The sequence below is a fragment of the Hippoglossus hippoglossus genome, chromosome 1 (assembly GCF_009819705.1).
Source record: "Hippoglossus hippoglossus isolate fHipHip1 chromosome 1, fHipHip1.pri, whole genome shotgun sequence".
Taxonomy (NCBI): domain Eukaryota; kingdom Metazoa; phylum Chordata; class Actinopteri; order Pleuronectiformes; family Pleuronectidae; genus Hippoglossus; species Hippoglossus hippoglossus.
Window position 1 is genome coordinate 27,301,292 of NC_047151.1, and position 21,305 is coordinate 27,322,596.

At 42.2% G+C, this 21,305-nt stretch overlaps 1 protein-coding gene and 1 long non-coding RNA gene across 2 annotated transcripts in view; both read left to right on the plus strand.

Annotated features, from left to right (window-relative positions):
• The first annotated feature begins 2,825 nt into the window (after positions 1–2,825).
• LOC117754516 (hemicentin-2-like) overlaps positions 2,826–21,305 on the plus strand; it is a 541,775-nt gene continuing 523,295 nt past the window's right edge. Inside the window, exons 1-6 of the mRNA XM_034573444.1 lie at positions 2,826–2,879; positions 2,952–3,182; positions 3,310–3,576; positions 4,296–4,556; positions 12,351–12,611; positions 20,659–20,925. Coding sequence (XP_034429335.1) covers positions 3,357–3,576; positions 4,296–4,556; positions 12,351–12,611; positions 20,659–20,925 — 1,009 coding nt within the window. The 5' untranslated portion in view covers positions 2,826–2,879; positions 2,952–3,182; positions 3,310–3,356. The remainder of the gene's footprint in view (positions 2,880–2,951; positions 3,183–3,309; positions 3,577–4,295; positions 4,557–12,350; positions 12,612–20,658; positions 20,926–21,305) is intronic.
• On the plus strand, positions 13,536–16,405 carry LOC117758512. Its single transcript, XR_004613303.1, has 4 exons — positions 13,536–13,682; positions 13,799–13,859; positions 15,150–15,322; positions 16,354–16,405. It is a non-coding gene; the product is annotated as an uncharacterized LOC117758512 (long non-coding RNA).

The window sequence follows — 21,305 nt, forward strand, 5'->3', positions numbered from 1 at the left end:
CACTCGGACTTCTGATTCACCTGAAGTGAGTTTGAGAAAGAAAGTAAAAAATATAAATGAACCATTCATTCATTTTCAGATTACCACCTGTAAAGTGATGCAGATAGAAAATATATGAAGGAATTATCATCAGTATTAATTTGTATCTTTGTTTCAAAGTTTCTATCGTCTAGAACATTATTATTATTATTATTATTATTATTATTATTATTATTATCATCATGTGTTGGAAATTCTGATCTTGAGTAATGATTAATGGATGAACAGACGTATATGTAGAAGATTGCAAGAACAGACGTGTTTATCTAAATGAACAGTTGTGAGTTTAAACTAAGGGTTTACGATTATTGTCCAGGGATGCCCTCGGGAAGCCTGAAACCTTTAGTGTCTCTGAGCAAATGGTTTTAGGATTTCACAAAAGGAGTCACTGCAGGGATCTGGGCCAGAGATGAAGCCAGGACGTCCCCCACCGTCATGAAACATCAAAGAAGCTGATGAATAACTTCTCTTTAGCTAGTGGGAGGGGGCTGTGAGCTATAAGTATTCCAATTCTACTGTGTTCTTTGCTCATTGTACATTTCACGCCAGGTGATGTGTATGGTGAGTCCATCTGCAGATGTAGAATTAAATTTACCGAAAGACAACTGTATGACTTTGTGTTTGATTAATAGAAAATTGCCATGACAATTATGACTGAGGTCCTCTCCTCTCGATGCAGGAATTGTCATCAGTGTGTGGAGTCATCAGTTGAAATGCTATGGAATGCTGCTCATGGAAATGTGTTTCTTTTCTACAGAAAGTAAAAAGTAAACTAAGTGTTCTCTGGTGTCGTTATGAATCTGATTCTCTGTGTTACAGTGGTACAGTGTGAGAATGGCTGGGATGTGAGTTACACTTCTACTGAGATCTGTGCCGTCAGAGGATCAACAGTGGACATTACCTGTACCTACACATACCCATCCACATTTAATAACCATGATACTACAGTTCAGGAAACTTTCTGGTTCATTCAAGAGAGTAATGGGATTCACGTTGATCTAAGGACTGATCCGGAGTATTCAGGTCGTGTGGAGTATCTCTGTGGAAACAACAAGTGCACTCTGAGAATCTCTAACCTGAGAGAGAGAGACTCAGCTGTGTACAAGTTCAGGTTCACAACAAACCAACCTACTGGGAGTTTAACTGGTTCAGCTGGAGTCACTCTGTCTGTCACAGGTAACATTTACATCTGAACATTCATTCATTTATTTCCTACATCTTGTTTGGTTCACTTGAGTGTGTCTGTGTACTTTTATATGCATGTGTGTGTTGTCAGTTTGGACTAAAATGAATTCCTTATTCTCACACACAGATTTGCATGTGCAGGTGAGCAGATCAGTGAAGTATGACTCTTCTATTGGGGCAGAGCTCAGGTGTCAGAGCAGTTGTCGTCTTCCTGATCATCTGAACTACGTCTGGTACAAGAATCAACAGAAGAAGAAGGAAGGAGCATCTTATAGAGATTATTTTTATTCTGCAGACAGAGTTTCCTGTGCTGTTAAAGGACACGAGGATTTCCGCTCTCCGTCAATGTGTGAGTTTAATCTACAGTATTTCACTAACAGCACCATCTGCTGGAGTATTTGAGATAATGCATTGTACCATAACTGCATGTGTCTTTAAATACTTTTTTCTGCATGGGCACATTGAACTCTTGGGATACTACTGTCAGTACTCACAAACTAGTGTAGTACTAGTACTAGTATTCTGCTTCTGTTAATAAAGATGGAAGACATGACTGGTCCCCAGAAGTGAAGCCAAAGCATTGTGATCGCCCCCTGGTGGCTGGCTGCAGTATAGAACATACATCCTGTCTCCTCCATGTTAGTGGGAAGGACATGGACCAATATAAAAAGTCAAATACATTTTTTCTCAAAGATGGTTTCTGTCATTTTAGGTCGTTCTTATCACACTCTATTGTTCATGTTTCTCATAAGTTTGGTTATAATTAGTTATTTGATGATATGAAAAGTGTATTAAACTTCATGATTGACAGCTGAAGCTGACTCAGGATTGGTTGAGCTCATGTATGGGCGGGACCTTGATACTGTGGCTCCATCTCCAGATCACTACTGTGCAGACTATGGTTCCAAATGTGAAAGATGGCAGTGTTGGTATCCAGGATATTTTGGCTTCATTTCTGGAGAGTGGGAGGAAGTGGAGACATGTCGTCCATCTTTGGTCGACTCTGCATAAAAGACACAGATCATTTCCTCCATATTGGCCAGTTTGCTCCATTATAAGAGAAACTTCTACAAGGTCCCTCATGTTCCTCACCTCCAACAGTGTGTTTCTCCCTCACTCTGAAGTCTAAAGGGCACTTCCCTGTGTTTTTTGTGAACTGAAAGTTTCCTCATCTTGGCATCGTCATCATCTTAAAATGAAAACCTGCCGACTGGTGATTCACCAGAGAAAATACATGGAGTTAGTTTTATAAATGTAAAAGTTTATCTTCTGATTCTCTGATGTGCTCTGTGTTACAGTGGTATGGAGTCAGATTGACTGGGGTGTGAGTTACACTTCTACTGAGATCTGTGCCTTCAGAGGATCAACAGTGGACATTAACTGTACCTACACATACCCATCCAGGTTGAATTACCTTGATACTACAGTTCAGGAAACTTTCTGGTTCATTCAAGAGAGTAATGGGATTCACGTTGATCTAAGGACTGATCCGGAGTATTCAGGTCGTGTGGAGTATCTCTGTGAAAACAACAAGTGCACTCTGAGAATCTCTAACCTGACAGAGAGCGACTCAGCTGTGTACAAGTTCAGGTTCACAACAAACCAACCTACTGGGAGTTTAACTGGTTCAGCTGGAGTCACTCTGAATGTCACAGGTAACATTTTCATTAGACTCAGTTTGAAATGTTAGTGTGTATGTTGAAATAAAATAACATGTTTGTTCACAGCCCCTCAGCTCCAGGTACATGTGAGGAGATCAACAGCCAATCCATATTCTACCTGGACAGAGCTGACCTGTCACAGCAGGTGTCAGCTCCCTGATCATCTTTCCTACGTTTGGTACAATAACAATGAACTTGTTGGACGAAAAAAATACTTTCACCTCCGACACTTTAATGCTGAAGACAGCTATCACTGTGCTATAGAAGGACATGAGCGTTTCCCTTCTCCTACATTGTGTGAGTTTACGCCTCCTCATGAAGCTACAATAATGTGGAAATAATTTAAATTAAACTTTTAACAAATAATACAGACAGTGTTTTGATTGTATTCTCATCCTGTGTGTTAATATAAACTATCCTTCAGATGCTGCAAAGCCTCCCTCTGTGTCAGTGAGTCCCTCTGGTGAGATCATGGAGGGCAGCTCAGTGACTCTGACCTGCAGCAGTGATGCTAACCCAGCAGCTAAATACACCTGGTACAAGAGAAGTGGAGATAAACAAGTTCAACCTCTCAGTGAAGAGACACAATTTGTCCTCAGCTCCATCCGGTCGTCAGACTCTGGAGAGTATTACTGCACAGCTGAGAATGAGCTGGGAAGGAGTTCAGCAAACATCTCTATTACTGTGAAATGTGAGTGAAACACAGGTTATTAAGTGAAGATATATTGAATCTGTCCCATTCTTTGTCCTTTACATTTTAAATGTGCAGATATGGGTCATTTGACTTCTGCATCATAAATATTCACAGTCAGACCATCAGCAGCACAAAGAGGAATCCACCCAGCATCAGTTAAAACATCCATAAAGCTTTCACCATCCCCAGTAAACTTGAAAGATATTTCCTTCACTGTGCACATTCACGTGACGAGCAAACAGCTCTCAGCAGACAGACAGTGGTGAAAACAAAACCTGCTCCTGTACACACGTCACACATACACCTCCCAGCAGGGGGAGCAGTGGCTCATTAACATTTTAAGAGACACTTCCACAAACAGGCCACTCTGAACAGGGCTCTTCACACGTTTTATTAGGTGGAAACTCTGTCTAATTGTGGAAAAGGGTCAGAATATGTCACGTTTAAGTCCATGTTACAAACTGGACTATGGTTTGGAAATCTGTGGACATTCAGGGGAGTCTGGAAACAGTAGTGCAACAGGAAATCATTGAAAAAAACTCTCACTTAACAACAAGAATAATTTACTTGTGTCAGTTTAACAACCTTGCTGTTGTAACTCAGTGCCTCCACTCACCTGAGCACCTTTGACTTTAACACATCATATCATATATGTCCCCAAATGTTAAACACAATGTCTGTCATCTGTTATCATCATTCTGTTTTCACACATACAGACGCTCCAAAGCCTCCCTCTGTGTCAGTGAGTCCCTCTGGTGAGATCATGGAGGGCAGCTCGGTGACTCTGACCTGCAGCAGTGATGCTAACCCAGCAGCTAATTACACCTGGTCCAAGGAGAACCGAACTCTGCTTCAAGGACCAGAGGGCGTTTATCGTCTCTCCTCCATCAGCTCTGGGGACAGCGGGGTCTACTCCTGCAAGTCTGAGAATCAGTACGGACGGATCAACTCCACGTCTCTACACTTAGACGTCCAGTGTGAGTAGAAAACATCCACATGTCCATGAAACCCAGCACTGTCTCGCAATCTTACAGAAGGTTCCTGGGTCCGCCCCCTTATCTGGATTCACACCAAACTTTCCTGAGTTCTTCCCTGACCCGTACCTCATCCTACCTTCAGGTTTCATGCTAATCGACTCAGTAGTTTTTGTGTAATCTTGCTTAAAATCAACAACCAACAAACAAACGGACTGGGGTGAAAACATCTGTTGTTGCATAGCTACACTATATGACGTCATTTTCTAAACTCATAGTGACGACATTCCCATCATATGATCATAGATTATTTTTCAATGTATATAAGCTTCAGGTCGTCTCTATAGTCCTATTAGAGGCAGGAATACAGCAGGTAGGCAGTTTTAAGGATGCATGATGTAAATCTTGTGATGGAAATTCATCTTGAGATTTGAAATAATGAAATTCTCAGACTGGAGTTGCCTTTGAGTCTTTATAATAGTACTTTATACTATTTAATAGTAAGCTCTGCAGAGGTTACACAACAAGCACGGGTGCTCAAAATGGAACTGGCCGCAAGTTCACAAAAGCCAGAACTTATACAAAGAGGCATTTCATAAAACATAATATGAAAAAAGACATGAAAGACATGAGATCATCTGTGTCTGTCCATCCGCTGTAGCAGTTGGAAGAAAAACATCACCAAATAAGGGCATGCACCCTGTTGATCAAGGTCATAGCAGTGAGACACCGCCAGATAAGGGTTCCATCCTGTCAGGTAGACAGTATCACAGCAGTTAGACACCTGGTCAGGGGGATTTCCAATACACTTTCCCCTTTGATCATCAATAAAAATATGATCACTAACGAAAAATAATCAAGAAACATCATAATCAACATCATAATCATAGAAGAATATCGACGAGTCTTCAACCCACGCACTTTGCGTACGTACAGGGTCACATCCACCATGGAGAGGTTCTAGAACATCGATGCATGGCAGGGAGGTGCAATAGGTAGCCGCTGCTGTTTTTGTGGAAAGAAAAAAGTTCTTTTCCTGTAATTGAGCAAGCATTTAAAATGAAAATGGAAGGAAATCAGGTCAAACAACATCATCATCTCATTAACCATTATCAAAATTTAACATACTGTATTGATTGGCAAAAGTAACTCATATTAAAATGTAATAAAACGTTAAATGTCAACATACAGTATATCTAAGGTTGAAAATATCCAGTAAAAACTTTTTTAATTCTTGCTTGGAAGTAAAATTGATTCAGTATGTACAAACTTCATAAAGTAACTCACATCAACCTTAAAAATTCACAGAGCTTCAAATTAAAGCATCATAAAATATGAAGTTGAAAGGATAATTGCAGTAGCTGTTTTTGTCTAGTGAAATCATTAAGAAACACATAAGCAAGCTGGGGGTAGAAAATAACATAAAAAACCTAAAATTGAGTATCGTCATCAGAACCATCTGTGCTGTCAGTGTCCAGGTAGGGAGGGATGGGGAATAAGTTACGGATCAAGGGGACCTGAATCACTTTATCTTTTGTCTAGTCAAATTTGCATGTGCTGGATGGTTCTGAGAGGACACCGTAGGAAAAGACAGTTCGTTAGATCATCAGAGACTTTTATAGGAGTGCATCTAGACAGAATAATGTGCAAAACAATAATAGAGGAGATCATGAGTAACACGTATAGCGAGCCTCTCAGGCCACACAACCCTGGATGTCGAAATGGATGCCATGGCCTGTCCATGGTCTCAGTTGTCAGGCAGATTTCTTCTGTGTTGTGGCAGAACGCTCGTGTGGTTAATCATACAACACTCTCGGTGCTTCTCAACCTGTGGAAGTATCAGTGTGTGTGCTTTCAGCTGAAGGAATCAGCTGGTCAGATGGAGCTGGTACTCGTTTGCAGTGGCTGGCGTGGATCCAGGTGGCTCTTTCAGCAACTTTCACTGCTGTGTGGGTTGTGAGCAGTACCTGGTAGGGGCCTTGCCACCTGTTTCCTGATGTCTGAAAGAGAAGAAGTCAGGTTAGAGCAATAGGACAACATATCATGATCACACAAGTCTGTGGATGGAAGCGGAGAAGACGGAGGATCCACACCAATGTGGGGTTCGTTTTCTCATCCTCATGTACATCAGCACCAGAGGCAGGACTTTTGTCGATGCAAGACCTGTGCCTTCACAGCACTTTGCAAGTTTCGTTTTGAGTGTGCCGTTCTCTCGTTCCACAGCTCCACCACTGGCTGGATGATGTGCACAGTGTGTTCGCACATCCATAGTTAGATGAGAACCGAGTTGTTTGACAGCTTCGTTTACGAAGTGTCTGCCATTGTCACTGGAAATTCTGCTAGGAATTCCCCATCGTGGAATAATGTCTCTTAACAATGCAAAATGGCAGACAGAAGATCTGTGATGAGACCGTGGTGTGCTATCTTTTTACCAGAAGATTTGAGGAAGTTTCTGTGTTGCCAAAGGGCGCCAAAATCATGAGTTACACCGAACGCATATCTGGAGTCAGTGTAGACTGTGAGTGTTTTACCAGTAGCCAATTTGCATGCTTCCATGAGTGCAATGAGCTCTGCTGCCTGGGCTGAGAGGTGATGAGAAAGAGAACTCGAGAGGAGAACTTCGTTATCTGAACAAACAGAAAAACCAACACAGTTAGTACCAGAGACAGGGTCACGTGAGGCGGACCCATCGACATACAGAATCAAGTCAGAGTTAGAAAGAGGTTCGTCAGAGAGGTCAGGTCGTGGGGAACACTGGACTTGAAGTTCAGCCACACAGTTGTGTTCTTCCCCGTCATCCGGAAGCAGAAGACGCGTGGCTGGGTTCAAAGTTGAACAGCGTTTCACTGTGATGTTGGGCATGTCAAGAAGAACAGTGTGATACCTCAACCAGCGAGCAGCAGAGAGATGTGAGGTCTTCTGTTCTGTAAGAATGAGAGACACAGCATGAGGAACAAGGAGTGTCAAGTCAGAGTAACCTACTATGTCGTGAGGCAAGGACAGCTTTTTTTTTTTCACCATGAGACTGAAGGAAGACGGAAGTCATGCAGCGGTCTCTCTCATCCACAGCCTGAACAAAAGGTTTGTCAGGGTTAGGGAGAGCAAGAGTGGGAGATTGCTGCAGCGTCTTCTTCAGTGTGACAAATGCCTCGACTGCCTCTGGAGTCCAAACGACACGTTCGTGAGGAATGAGTGATTTGCCATGGTATAGAGCACCTAAAGGGGCTTCAAGAAGAGCCAAGTCAGGAATGAACGTTCTACAGAAAGTGCATGTGACGATGAATGACATGAGTTGTTTCTTCGTCAAGGGTTTAGGCATGTTAACAATAGCTTCTACTCTCTTATCAGACAGGGATTTGCCATCTTTGGTGATGACATGACCCAGGGTAGTTTGCTGAGGCTGACTTTATGGCCCTCACGAGCCAGATGTCTCAGCAAAGCGATCGTATTTGTTTCACATTGCTCCTGTGTGGGACTGGCAATTAGTAGATCATCAACATATTGCAAGAGAGCTGAACCCGGAGTGAGGATGAGGGGTTCAAGACTGTTCCTGAGAGCCTGATTGTATAATGATGGAGATTCACAGTAGCCTTGACATAGGCGTGTGAACATGTAGGCCTTGTTTTCAAAATTAAAAGCTAACCAGTGCTGGCTGTCCCTGTGGACAGGAACACAAAAAAAAAAGCATTGGATAAGTCTACAACCGAAAACCACGCTGCATTAGACGGAATTTGGGAAAGCAGCGTGTATGGGTCGGGAACAATATGCTATCGAGCAATTACAGCATCATTCACAGCCTTCAGATCCTGCACAAACTGCCACTCAGTAGGTTGACCTTTGTCTCTGATCTTCTTAACTGGGAACAGTGGAGTGCGGACCGATGAATCAGGGCAGGGGACAATTACACCAGCCTGCAAAAAGGATTCAAAAACAGGACGTATCCCCTCCACTGCTTTCTGTCTGAGTGGATATTGTTGTTTACATGGCCTATAATCAGATTTTGGAGTGATTTTGCCCACATTATATTTGTCCTTTGCCCACAGTGTTTCAGGCAGATCTGAAAGCAAAGGAGAAACATCAGAGGGGTTGGACAACATTGCATAAGAATGAAGGTGATTTTCAGTCACAACAAATGAGCGTGTGGCTGGAGAACAGAAGGTTGGAGACATTTTTAGATCAAATGCACTCAGACTGGGTGAATACATTACATCAGGCGTGGTTGTGGGTTGCCAACCAATGGCAGCCTGGCATGATCTGACAAATGGGCCTAAGTCTTGCCACTGGTCATCATGGGACTTGGAGAGCGAGATGTGAGGGCTGGAATTCGAGACGCGAAACAGTGCCATCTGTTGGTCAGTGAGTGAGACGGAAGCTGCACTTCTGGAACCAGACCAAAAAATATTGGACACTTTCAGAGAATCATCAGGAAAAGGCAAAAACAGAGATTCATAAACGTGATCTGCTGTGTCTGTCACATGTGAAGTGCAATGCAATGAATCAGTGTGCATAAAATCAGAAAAAAGGGGTGACGAGAGACCCTGACCTGGAGAGCAGATCAGTGGAGGCATTTATAGGAAGTTGACACTGATATACAAGCAGCTGCTCAAGTGTGGTCTGTGACATTGTGAAGAAGAATTGTGCGTAACTGTCACTCCATCAGGGGAGGATACTAAATTGAGGCCTAACACAATCATCAAATCTCTTTCTAATAGATTAATTGGGCAACAGGGAGACAACAGAAAATCATGTTCAAACCTTATGGGATGTTTGTCAAACTGAGCGGCGCATTTGAGAGGTTTTGTGAAATTTTCTTTTACATTGGCACCACTGGCACCTTGAGAGAATATAAAGCGACCACTCATCTCAGGAGTTGTGGGCAAATCTGACATCCTAACCACAGAATAACCTGCACCAGAGTCGACCATGAAATTAAGTTTGTGACCTTTAACACACAGTTCGAGTTGAGGCATTTTCTTAAAAGCATCACTATTGTACTTAACATAAGAACCACAAAGTTGTGTTTGCTCTGGTGTGTGTGTGTGTGCGGTTAGTTTAGCAAGCGATTTCTTCATTGCTGGAGCTTTTGTGTGTATGTGCGGTTAGAATTGCAAGCATTTTCTTCATTGCAGTGGCATGTATGTATCTGTGTTTCACTTCCCTTTCTCTGATCCTCGGTGGGTAGATTGGTCGTCTCCCCCCGTCTGCCCCCTCCTCACTTTCTGTAGTTCAGTCGGCAGTGAAAGTTCTTGTCTCCCCCTCCTCTCACTGCTGGGGGCAGTCCCTTGCCCAGTGTACAGAGAAGCCTCCCCCACGGCCACGTCAGCGCCCCTCTCTTTCTGGTTCAGTGAAGTTGGCTCTGCTATCAGTGTTATCTTGTCTGTGGGGCCTTGACAGGGCTGACACAGCCTGCATCATGGTTAGCTGTGCTTTCTGGAGTTGTTGATTATTTTTCTGCTGAGTTTTGTCTTTGGTTTCTTTGTGTTAACGTTCAGCATGTTCAGAATGACATCTGACCTCTGTCAAGCGAGCATCCTCAAGCCCGATGCAGGTGTGGCCTACGTCTGCCTGTAGTGGGGGGAGCAGACCATTCAGGAAGGCCTGTTTCAGATGTGTTTCATAAGCCCCTGGCTCGTTGCCAAGGTTGTCAGGTATGGGGATGCCTCTGTGTTGATTAAACAGGACGGTCAGACGTGTGAGGAAATCTCCTACGGTTTCGCCTGGTTGTTGTTTGCACCCCGTTATTTTGGACATGTCAATTTTATTGGGGAAGGCGGTCCTCAGGGCGTTGAGGAGTGTGTTGAGAGCGTTGACATATGCTGCATTAAGCGCATCATCCCAGTCTGGTGAAGTCAGACGGAGGTCTCCCCCACAGTGCGGACATATCTTTGCAAAGTCAGTGGGGCCTAAAGATGAGGAAGAGGTGGCGTCATCATTCAGTCCTCCCGCTGCCCCGTCTCCATAGACTGGGAGAGCAGTGGGTGGAGTCTGAGATGGGCCTGATCGTTGATTGGTGGAGTCTGGTCTCTGCACATCATATGGAGGAGGGTTTTGTCGTAGGTGAGGAGGAAGGCAGGCGTCGAGGATAGGACTGCCACACCCTGTAATGGAGAATACAGAGATCTATATGATTTCTTTTCAACTTTCTCAGTTTCCTTTTTATCAACCTTAGCCATCTGTTTAAATGTTTGTTTTCTGTCCCTACACTCTGCCTCTTTTTCCCACATTTCAAGACACTTTCTTATTATCTTCTGTCTTTCCACATTGCGACCTTGATTTATTTATTTCTTTTTTCTTTTTTCTATTTTGTTGCTTTTTAATTCTTCCTCTTTCTCGAGGAGTTTCTCTCTTAAAAGTTTAATTTTTTCGACAATGAATGACCCGTTATGAGGAAAAGCAAAGTCTCTGGACCATATTGGAAGAAAAATGTCACACTTTCCCGTCCTCACTCTCATCCACAATTTCTACATCCTTATCAATAAAGTGTATGAAATCGTACTCATCCACAATTTCCCTTGAACACTCAATTTAAGACTTGGACGTCTCCATAAATCCTTGTTTCTTTCTCCGGCAAAAACAGGAAAAATGCCTTCAACTAGGATGATTGCCACAAGGACGAGTCAGATTAACATCATTAATCCACAATAATCCAGAGAGAATTTCTAATACACCCGTTCCAAATAAAACCCTTTAAATGTATTATTTCTTATGTTTGATTTTGTATTTGAGAAATCATCTAAACAGTCATGAAAATCTGAATTTCAACATCTCACCAGATATAAAATGACCAAAGAGAGGTCTTTGGATCCCTGTGAAGAAGGTCCAGAACCCAAGTTATTTCGGCCCTCTCTTCTCTTAACTGTTGGAGGTAGAGGCAGAAGATTTTCTCTCCTGGGTGATCAGCCACCGAAAACTTCTCGGGTCCAGACGATCTTTCAAGGGATCCTGTTCGTGACGCCAAGTTTGTGATGGAAATTCATCTTGAGATTTGAAATAATTAAATTCTCAGACTGGAGTTGCCTTTGAGTCTTTATAATAGTAAGCTCTGCAGAGGTTACACAACAAGCACGGGTGCTCAAAATGGAACTGGCAGCAAGTTCACAAAAGCCAGAACTTATACAAAGAGGCGTTTCATAAAACATAATATGAAAAAAAGACATGAAAGACATGAGATCATCTGTGTCTGTCCGTCCGCTGTAGCAGTTGGAAGAAAAATATCACCAAATAAGGGCATGCACCCTTTGATCAAGGTCATAGCAGTGAGACACCGCCAGATAAGGGTTCCATCCTGTCAGGTAGACAGTATCACAGCAGTTAGACACCTGGTCAGGGGGATTTCCAATACCTTAGACACTGGTCAGTTGAATTTTCCACTACACTCTCTAACTTCTTTGTGACGTTACTCATAAGTCATCTATCCATTATATGATGGGGAATAATGTTCTGATCAGTATATGATTTAGTCTCTCTGCTATTTGTGGAAATATCTTGGAAAATGTGTCTTTTGGGTCAAATCTTTGCTCATCTTGACCTCTGACCTTTGATCGATCAGCTGCAAAAGTTAATATTCACTATAATATTCAGTAAGTTTGGTTCATGTGTTGAGTTATTTTGTACATTCACACACACGGGCTGAAAACAAAGCCCTCAGTACCTGCTTCTGTCTGTGCTGGCGCCCCGGGTTAATAATGATCATCTATATTTAAGTAGCACTTATCAAAATCAGAGATTGAAAAGTTCTTCACTTTGGTTCATGAATATTTCTGAGTTGATTTCATGATCTTGCATGTTTTACACCAGACGCTCCAAAGCCTCCCTCTGTGTCAGTGAGTCCCTCTGGTGAGATCATGAAGGGCAGCTCGGTGACTCTGACCTGCAGCAGTGATGCTAACCCAGCAGCTAATTACACCTGGTACAAGGAGAACCAAACTCTGCTTCAAGGACCAGAGGGCGTTTATCGTCTCTCCTCCATCAGCTCTGGGGACAGCGGGGTCTACTCCTGCAAGTCTGAGAATCAGTACGGACGGATCAACTCCACGTCTCTACACTTAGACGTCCAGTGTGAGTAGAAAACATCCACATATCCATGAAACCCAGCACTGTGACGCATTCTTACAGAAAGTTCCTGGGTCCGCCCCCTTATCTGGATTCACACCAAAGTTCTTCCGTGACCCGTACCTCATCCTACCTTCAGGTTTCATGCTAATCGACTCAGTAGTTTTTGTGTAATCTTGCTTAAAATCAACAACCCACAAACAAAGGGACTGACTTTTACAGCCTACACCCCCGCTCCTTTTCATTCACCAGAACCTTAAACCATCAATACTCAGGATTTCCAGATGTGTCACAGCTGTATATCAAGCCCATCATATTGCACATGAACAATACTGACTGACCAACAGCATCACCTGGCAAACTGACTATTGTGGTTGTCAGCTGAGAATCATGAAGCACCTGACACAAAAACTAGGTCAACAATTTTATTGCTAATAATTTTTCTGGACGATTAAAGTACAGTAAGTGAAGAGAAATCTAATCGTCCCATACTTTGTCCTTTACATTTTAAATGTGCAGATATGGGTCGTTTGACTTCTGCCCCATAAATATTCACAGTCAGACCATCAACAGCACAAAGAGGAATCCACCCAGCGTCAGTTAAAACATCCATAAAACTTTCACCATCCTCAGTGAACTTGAAAGATATTTCCTTCACTGTGCACATTCACGTGACGAGCAAACAGCTCTCAGCAGACAGACAGTGGTGAAAACAAAACCCTGCTCCTGTGCACACGTCACACATACACCTCCCAGCAGGGGGAGCAGAGGCTCATTAACAGTTTAAGAGACACGCCCACAAACGGGCCACTCTGAACAGAGCTCTTCACACGTTTTATTAGAAAAGAAACTGTCTTTATATTCAGTCAGAACATCGAGACAGGTTTAGCAAACATGACAAAAAGTTGTTTTTGTAAATGTTTCGTCCTGCACCTTTAAGTAATGTGATTTCGTGAAATGATAAAGTAAAAGTTATTTCATCATAGTTTCACCTGCATCATTGAGATCAGCACTCATTGGATCAGCCGCTGCAGTTTTCCTCGCTGTGACTCTCCTCTCCGTGTTCCTACTGATCAGGTGAGCAAATCTGTTCCACTAAAGCTTTGTACGACAAATTCCTGAAAATCTGTCCTGTTAAATTACATCAACTCAATTATTATGTATATTGTTTGTTATTTGGTTCAATTGATCAGAAAAAAGAGAAACTCTCAGCAATCTGCTGATCCTGGGGACAGACTTGACCACAGTGAGCAGGTGAGACACACAGTTCAGCGTCCAATCCTTTCAAACGCCACTATTTCTCACGTCAAACCCTTTTCTCTGTCATGTGAAGATTAAAAACTAGTTATTAAAATCACAGTCAAAATTGCCATTGTAAAAACAATCATCTGGTGTTTGAATTTCCTTCTGGTAATCTATCCATTTCAGCAAATTGCTGAGTGTTATAATTTTCTGTGCTGTGCGGTTTGTTCAACACTTTTTGCTGAACTATGACACTTGATGCTGCTCTAAGTTTGTTGATTTGTAACATGTGCTGCTTTAAATCTTGTAGAAGTTTGTGAAAGATTGTATTGATTGGTTCAGATATCTTTAGTGTGGAGCACTGTAATGTGGAGCAGATCACCATTGGGTGTGGCTGTGTAATACCTTGATTTTGTTCTGTCTGAGACTAAGTGTGTGTGAGACTGCTGTTCGTAGTCTGTGTCGTTGGGACAAATAAAGTCAGTGTTGGCTGCGTGTGGATGCAGCTCTATAATTAAAGGTTGATCCACCGAGCAGTCGTGTTCTTTCATATCTGTATTTAGTCAGTATGTTGCCCTTTTACGTGAATTTGAGGTAATTGTGTTACGAGTTTGGAGAGATAGCGCTGTGTGGCATTGAGTGTCGGTGAGTAGGGCGTGGTGCATCGGCGAGACGGAGAGTTGTGTACTCGTTGCTGGTCGGAACAAGACTGAGAGAAAGAAGGGAGTTAAGGGGGTGTGGCCTATCCCCCTTCCTTCTCGCTCCTTCTAGTTTCTGTGAGCCTGACTTTTCTTTTTTTAAGTGCCTCTGTGTCTGTAGACCTGCAGTTGTATTAAAGTGTTATACAATTAAATGATACACACTATACACCCAAAATATAGTGCTAAAAGAGTTTTTTATCAATGTTTGCTGACAGATAGTTTTGGGGTCTAGGGATTATATTGTGTGTAGCTCGACCTCTAATTAAATGATGTTACACAACTTGTTTCGACCAAACTTTGCTGCAGTACGCGAACATCCAGCTCCCAGATGTAGTCTTATCTGGACACAACCGATGTGAAAGCGCACACACAAGTGGCTCACATACACACTAAGTGAGAAGTTTGTAGTGTTAGTGTTTGGAATTCAAACTGAAGACCTTCCCTCCTTTTGGTTTTTAGTAGAACCACATGTTTCCTGTCCTTGAAACACGTCTGGTGTAGAAGGAGGCGCTTTAAATAAATCAATAGCTGCTATAGTTGGACTCTAACGTTGTCCATACTGCCACATGTCCAAGATTCAAAAGCAAATTTGTGTTTGCAGCGTCTACCCAATGAGTCTGAGGAAAACTGTGACCTTCACTATGCCAGTGTCCACTTCATGAAGAGTCAGACGGATCCCCTCTACTCCAACGTCAGATCAGCTGAACCCAGCAAACACAAGGAGGCGGAGGAGGTTGTGTACGCTTCTGTCAACTTTAACAGATCTGCCCCGAGGTGAGCAGCTCTTCATTCAGGACCATTATCCTCACTAACACCACAAAACATCATAAACAGAGATATATCCTATAGAAGTCATTTGTTTTTACACTTTCATTTTCTTGTTTTGTTTAAAAATGTGTATTTGTTGAAGGAGACATATTCTGCTCATATTCAGTTTGATCATTTTAATTAGTGTTGTGACTTTAAAATGTTTAATGAGAAAACATCACTTTCCTCAGACTGTCTATTGCTGCAGCTCCTCTTTTCAGCCTCTGTCTCAAACACTTGGTTTTAGCTCCTGTCTCTTTAAGGCCCCCCCTCCTGATAATGCCCAGTCTGCTCTGATTGGTCACCCGGCCCACTCTGTTGTGATTGGTTAACCACTTCCTGTGCATGTAGGAAATCCTCCACTCTCACTTTACGAGGGACACATTCAATCTCAAATCATTTCTTATAGTTTAACTAGCGTTTCCGTGGTGAACGACATGTTTGTTTGAACCCGTGTGCAGCGGGCTCTTGTTTGGTGGGTGTGTCAGAGGTGTTCCCCAATCAGCAGCGACTGTTTTCAAAAGGCAGTGACACAATGGATTCTAAAGTTCTCTACAGATGCTGGTGTTAGAAGCTGCTGTTCCAGACGACGGTAGCAGAGACTGTGACATTCAGCCTGTATTGAAGCATTCAACACGTATTTTAACCCACATCATCTACCTCCGAGATGTTTTCCACGAGAACGCCAAGAATGACCTCCTCCGCTAACACTTCGTAACACAAGGTGTTCAACGCACCACTGTTTACGTTTAAATACTGCTTATGCTACGTTTGCTACAGCCCTGGCTTCTGCCGATGATGCAGAGGTACGGGCGGGACTACTGGTGAGGAGTTTCAGGAGCTTCATGTTTTCTGTGGGGCAGAGGAGCTCGTTTTACCAGGAGAGGAGCTCAGACTTTGGGCTTTTTAACTTTGCAGAACTTTGAAACTCAATATGTCTCCTTTAATGCTACGTCTCCATGACCTCCTGATCATTTATTTGTTTTATCTCCTTTCAGAACCAGAGGTCAGGACACTGGAGAGGATCCAGCTGCATTGTACAGCACAGTCAAAAAACCTCCTGCTGTTTAGACCAACGTCTGGAAATCACCTTAGTCCCGATGGAAATATCTCAACAGCTGCAGGATGGATTTGAATAGAAGTTCATAGAACTGTTCATGGTCCCCACAGGATGAATCCTTCTTTGGTGACAGTCAGACTCCAGCATCATTGTTGAAGTGAATGTTCAGTTTTAAGTGACTTGTCTTGACAGCTAATGGATAAATTGACTTCGGTGACTCGACTTTTATCTGAAATATATCAGCAACTTGTAGAAGTTGTTAAAAACGCCACATTTAGCCTGAATGAAAAATATCAAACATTTTATAACTTGCAGCTTCAAACATGAAATTATCTGCGGTGTGTGTCAGACGGTCGACAAACTGTAAACTTGTAATTAACTTTTTTCTATTCATAAAATAATCAAAATAAGCATTATTAGTTAGTTGTAGTGTGACACTGCTGCCACTAGATGGAAGTAAAGAGTTTTACTGATAAAACCACAGAGAGGATTCTGTCTCTTTCACTTCTTTCTGTTTCTACACTATTGTTTCCAGCGTTTCCATCATCAGCCGATCAGGAGTTGTACTCATTTCCTCTGAGGACTGGAGGGACCACGTCTCATGTGGATGTGAGCTGCTACTTACGTGATGAACACCTTTATCACGTTATCACGATCATTAAAGGTCTTTTTTTATTCTGTTCATATATTTTTAATTTTACCTAAAATGTGAAGCTCATTTGTTCTAATTTGCTTTTGATTTGAAACTCTTACTATATTTGAATCTCACTTACAGTATTAATGGCAGTGTATTTTTCAGTTCAATTTTAAATCTTTCTTTAATTTGTCTTTTTCATGTGAATCTTTATTGCATCTTAATGAGACACTGAACAGATGAGATTAAAAACAGCCCAGTTTCTCTCAAGTCTCCTTGAGTTTGTCTTTCTTGTGTCAGTGAGATGTTGTGATGTGGATGATACAGGTTTGGTATGAACAGCCACTTGTTTCTCACACTCTGTTATGTGAAGAAATTCACAGTTTGTACAAACCACAAGTTACTTCTTTGTTTTAGGTTTCATTTAACACCATCGGGCTCACCATGCATGTAAGTGTAAAGAGGAAGGAAGTTAGCTATATTTAACAGTTTTAATTTATCTTTTTCATACAGAATCTGTCTTTATTCTCAGACTCTTCTGTGTTGTAGGTAGACGTGTCTGTGATGTGACTGAGTTTCATCTTGTGCACATTATTTATCTGTGGACGTTTTTATTGTTTGAAGTCACAGACGAGAGCAGCAGCTACTATGAGTGTAACTGCAGCAGCGAGTGGATTTGTTGTCCTTCTTCTCACTGTGACAGGTACTGTACGTCTACATTCATGTTTCACTCTATTTTACACTCGGACTTCTGATTCACCTGAAGTGAGTTTGAGAAAGAAAGTAAAAAATATAAATGAACCATTCATTCATTTTCAGATCACCACCTGTAAAGTGATGCAGAAAGAAAATATATGAAGGAATTATCATCAGTATTATTTTGTATCTTTGTTAAGAAGTTTCAGGCAGATCAAGGTTTCTATCGACGAGTGTCTGAAATATTATGATTATGATTATGATTATGATTATTATTATTATTATTATCATCATGACTGAGTTCCTCTCCTCTCGATGCAGGAATTGTCATCAGTGTGTGGAGTCATCAGTTGAAATGCTATGGAATGCTGCTCATGGAAATGTGTTTCTTTTCTACAGAAAGTAAAAAGTAAACTAAGTGTTCTCTGGTGTCGTTATGAATCTGATTCTCTGTGTTACAGTGGTACAGTGTGAGAATGGCTGGGATGTGAGTTACACTTCTACTGAGATCTGTGCCGTCAGAGGATCAACAGTGGACATTACCTGTACCTACACATACCCATCCACATTTAATAACCATGATACTACAGTTCAGGAAACTTTCTGGTTCATTCAAGAGAGTAATGGGATTCACGTTGATCTAAGGACTGATCCGGAGTATTCAGGTCGTGTGGAGTATCTCTGTGAAAACATCAAGTGCACTCTGAGAATCTCTAACCTGACAGAGAGCGACTCAGCTGTGTACAAGTTCAGGTTCACAACAAACCAACCTACTGGGAGTTTAACTGGTTCACCTGGAGTCACTCTGTCTGTCACAGGTAACATTTACATCTGAAAATTCATTCATTTATTTCCTACATCTTGTTTGGTTCACTTGAGTGTGTCTGTGCACTTTTATATGCATGTGTGTGTTGTCAGTTTGGACTAAAATGAATTCCTTCTTCTCACGCACAGATTTGCATGTGCAGGTGAGCAGATCAGTGAAGTCTGACTCTTATTACCGGGCAGAGCTCAGGTGTCAGAGCAGTTGTCGTCTTCCTGATCATCTGGACTACGTCTGGTACAGGAATCAACAGAAGGAGAAGAAGGAAGGACCATCTTATTCAGATAATTTTTATTCTAAAGACACAGTTTCCTGTGCTGTTAAAGGACACGAGGATTTCCGCTCTCCGTCAATGTGTGAGTTAAATCTACAGTATTTCACTAACAGCACCATCTGCTGGAGTATTTGAGTTGATGCATTGTACCATAACTTCATGTGTCTTTAAATACTTTTTTCTGCATGGGCACATTGAACTCTTGGGATACTACTGTCAGTACTGACAAACTAGTGTAGTGCTAGTACTAGTATTCTGCTTGTGTAAATAAAGATGGAAGACATGACTGCTCCCCAGAAGAGAAGCCAAAGCATTGTGATCGCCCTCTGGTGGCTGGCTGCAGTATAGAACATACATCCTGTCTCCTCCATGTTAGTGGATGGAACATGGACCAATCTAAAAAGTCAAATACATTTTTCTCAAAGATGGTTTGTGTCATTTTAGGTCGTTCTTATCACACTCTGTTGTTCATGTTTCTCATAAGTTTGGTTTTAATTAGTTATATGATGATATAAAAATTAGATTAAACTTCATGATTGACAGCTGAAGCTGACTCAGGATTGGTCGAGCTCATGTATGGGCGGGACCTTGATACTCTGGCTCCATCTCCAGATCACTACTGTGCAGACTGTGGTTCCAAATGTGAAAGATGGCAGCGTTGGTATCCAGGATATTTTGGCTTCATTTCTGGAGAGTGGGAGGAAGTGGAGACGTGTCGTCCATCTTTGGTCGACTCTGCATAAAAGACACAGATCATTTCCTCCATATTGGCCAGTTTGCTCCATTATAAGAGCAACTTCTACAAGGTCCCTCATGTTCCTCACCTCCAACAGTGTGTTTCTCCCTCACACTGAAGTCTAAAGGGCACTTCCCTGTGTTTTTTGTGAACTGAAAGTTTTCTCATCTTGGCCTCGTCATCATCTTAACATGAAAACCTGCCGACTGGTGATTCACCAGAGAAAATACATGGAGTTAGTTTTATAAATGTACAAGTTTATCTTCTGATTCTCTGATGTGCTCTGTGTTACAGTGGTAAGGAGTCAGAATGGCTGGAGTGTGAGTTACACTTCTACTGAGATCTGTGCCTTCAGAGGATCAACAGTGGACATTACCTGTACCTACACATACCCATCTTGGTTGAATGACCATGTTACTACAGTTCAGGAAACTTTCTGGTTCATTCAAGAGAGTAATGGGATTCACGTTGATCTAAGGACTGATCCGGAGTATTCAGGTCGTGTGGAGTATCTCTGTGGAAACAACAAGTGCACTCTGAGAATCTCTAACCTGAGAGAGAGCGACTCAGCTGTGTACAAGTTCAGGTTCACAACAAACCAACCTACTTGGAGTTTTACTGGTTCAGCTGGAGTCACTCTGTCTGTCACAGGTAACATTTACATTAGTCAGTTTGAAATGTTAGTGTGTATGTTGAAATAAAATAACATGTTTGTTCACAGACCCTCAGCTCCAGGTACATGTGAGGAGATCAACAGCCAATCCATATCCTACCTGGACAGAGCTGACCTGTCACAGCAGGTGTCAGCTCCCTGATCATCTTTCCTACGTTTGGTACAATAACAAGAAAGTTGTTGGACGAAAAAAATACTTTCACCTCCAACACTTTAATGCTGAAGACAGCTATCACTGTGCTATAGAAGGACATGAGCGTTTCCCTTCTCCTACATTGTGTGAGTTTACGCCTCCTCATGAAGCTACAATAATGTGGAAATAATTTAAAGTTAAACTTTAAACAAATAATACAGACAATGTTTTGATTGTATTCTCATCCTGTGTGTTAATATAAACTATCCTTCAGATGCTCCAAAGGTTCCCTCTGTGTCATTGGGTCCCTCTGGTGAGATCATGGAGGGCAGCTCAGTGACTCTGACCTGCAGCAGTGATGCTAACCCAGCAGCTAATTACACCTGGTACAAGAGAAGTGGAGATAAACAAGTTCAACCTCTCAGTGAAGAGACACAATTTGTCCTCAGCTCCATCCGGTCGTCAGACTCTGGAGAGTATTACTGCACAGCTGAGAATGAGCTGGGAAGGAGTTCAGCAAACATCTCTATTACTGTGACATGTGAGTGAAACACAGGTTATGAAGTGAAGAGATATTGAATCTGTCCCATTCTTTGTCCTCTACATTTTAAATGTGTGCAGATATGGGTCGTTTGACTTCTGCATCATAAATATTCAGTCAGACCATCAGCAGCACAAAGAGGAATCCACCCAGCATCTGTTAAAACATCCATAAAGCTTTCACCATCCTCAGTAAACTTGAAAGATATTTCCTTCACTGTGCACATTCACGTGACGAGCAAACAGCTCTCAGCAGACAGACAGTGGTGAAAACAAAACCCTGCTCCTGTGCACATGTCACACATACACCTCCCAGCAGGGGGAGCAGTGGCTCATTAACATTTTAAGAGACACGCCCACAAACAGGCCACTCTGAACAGG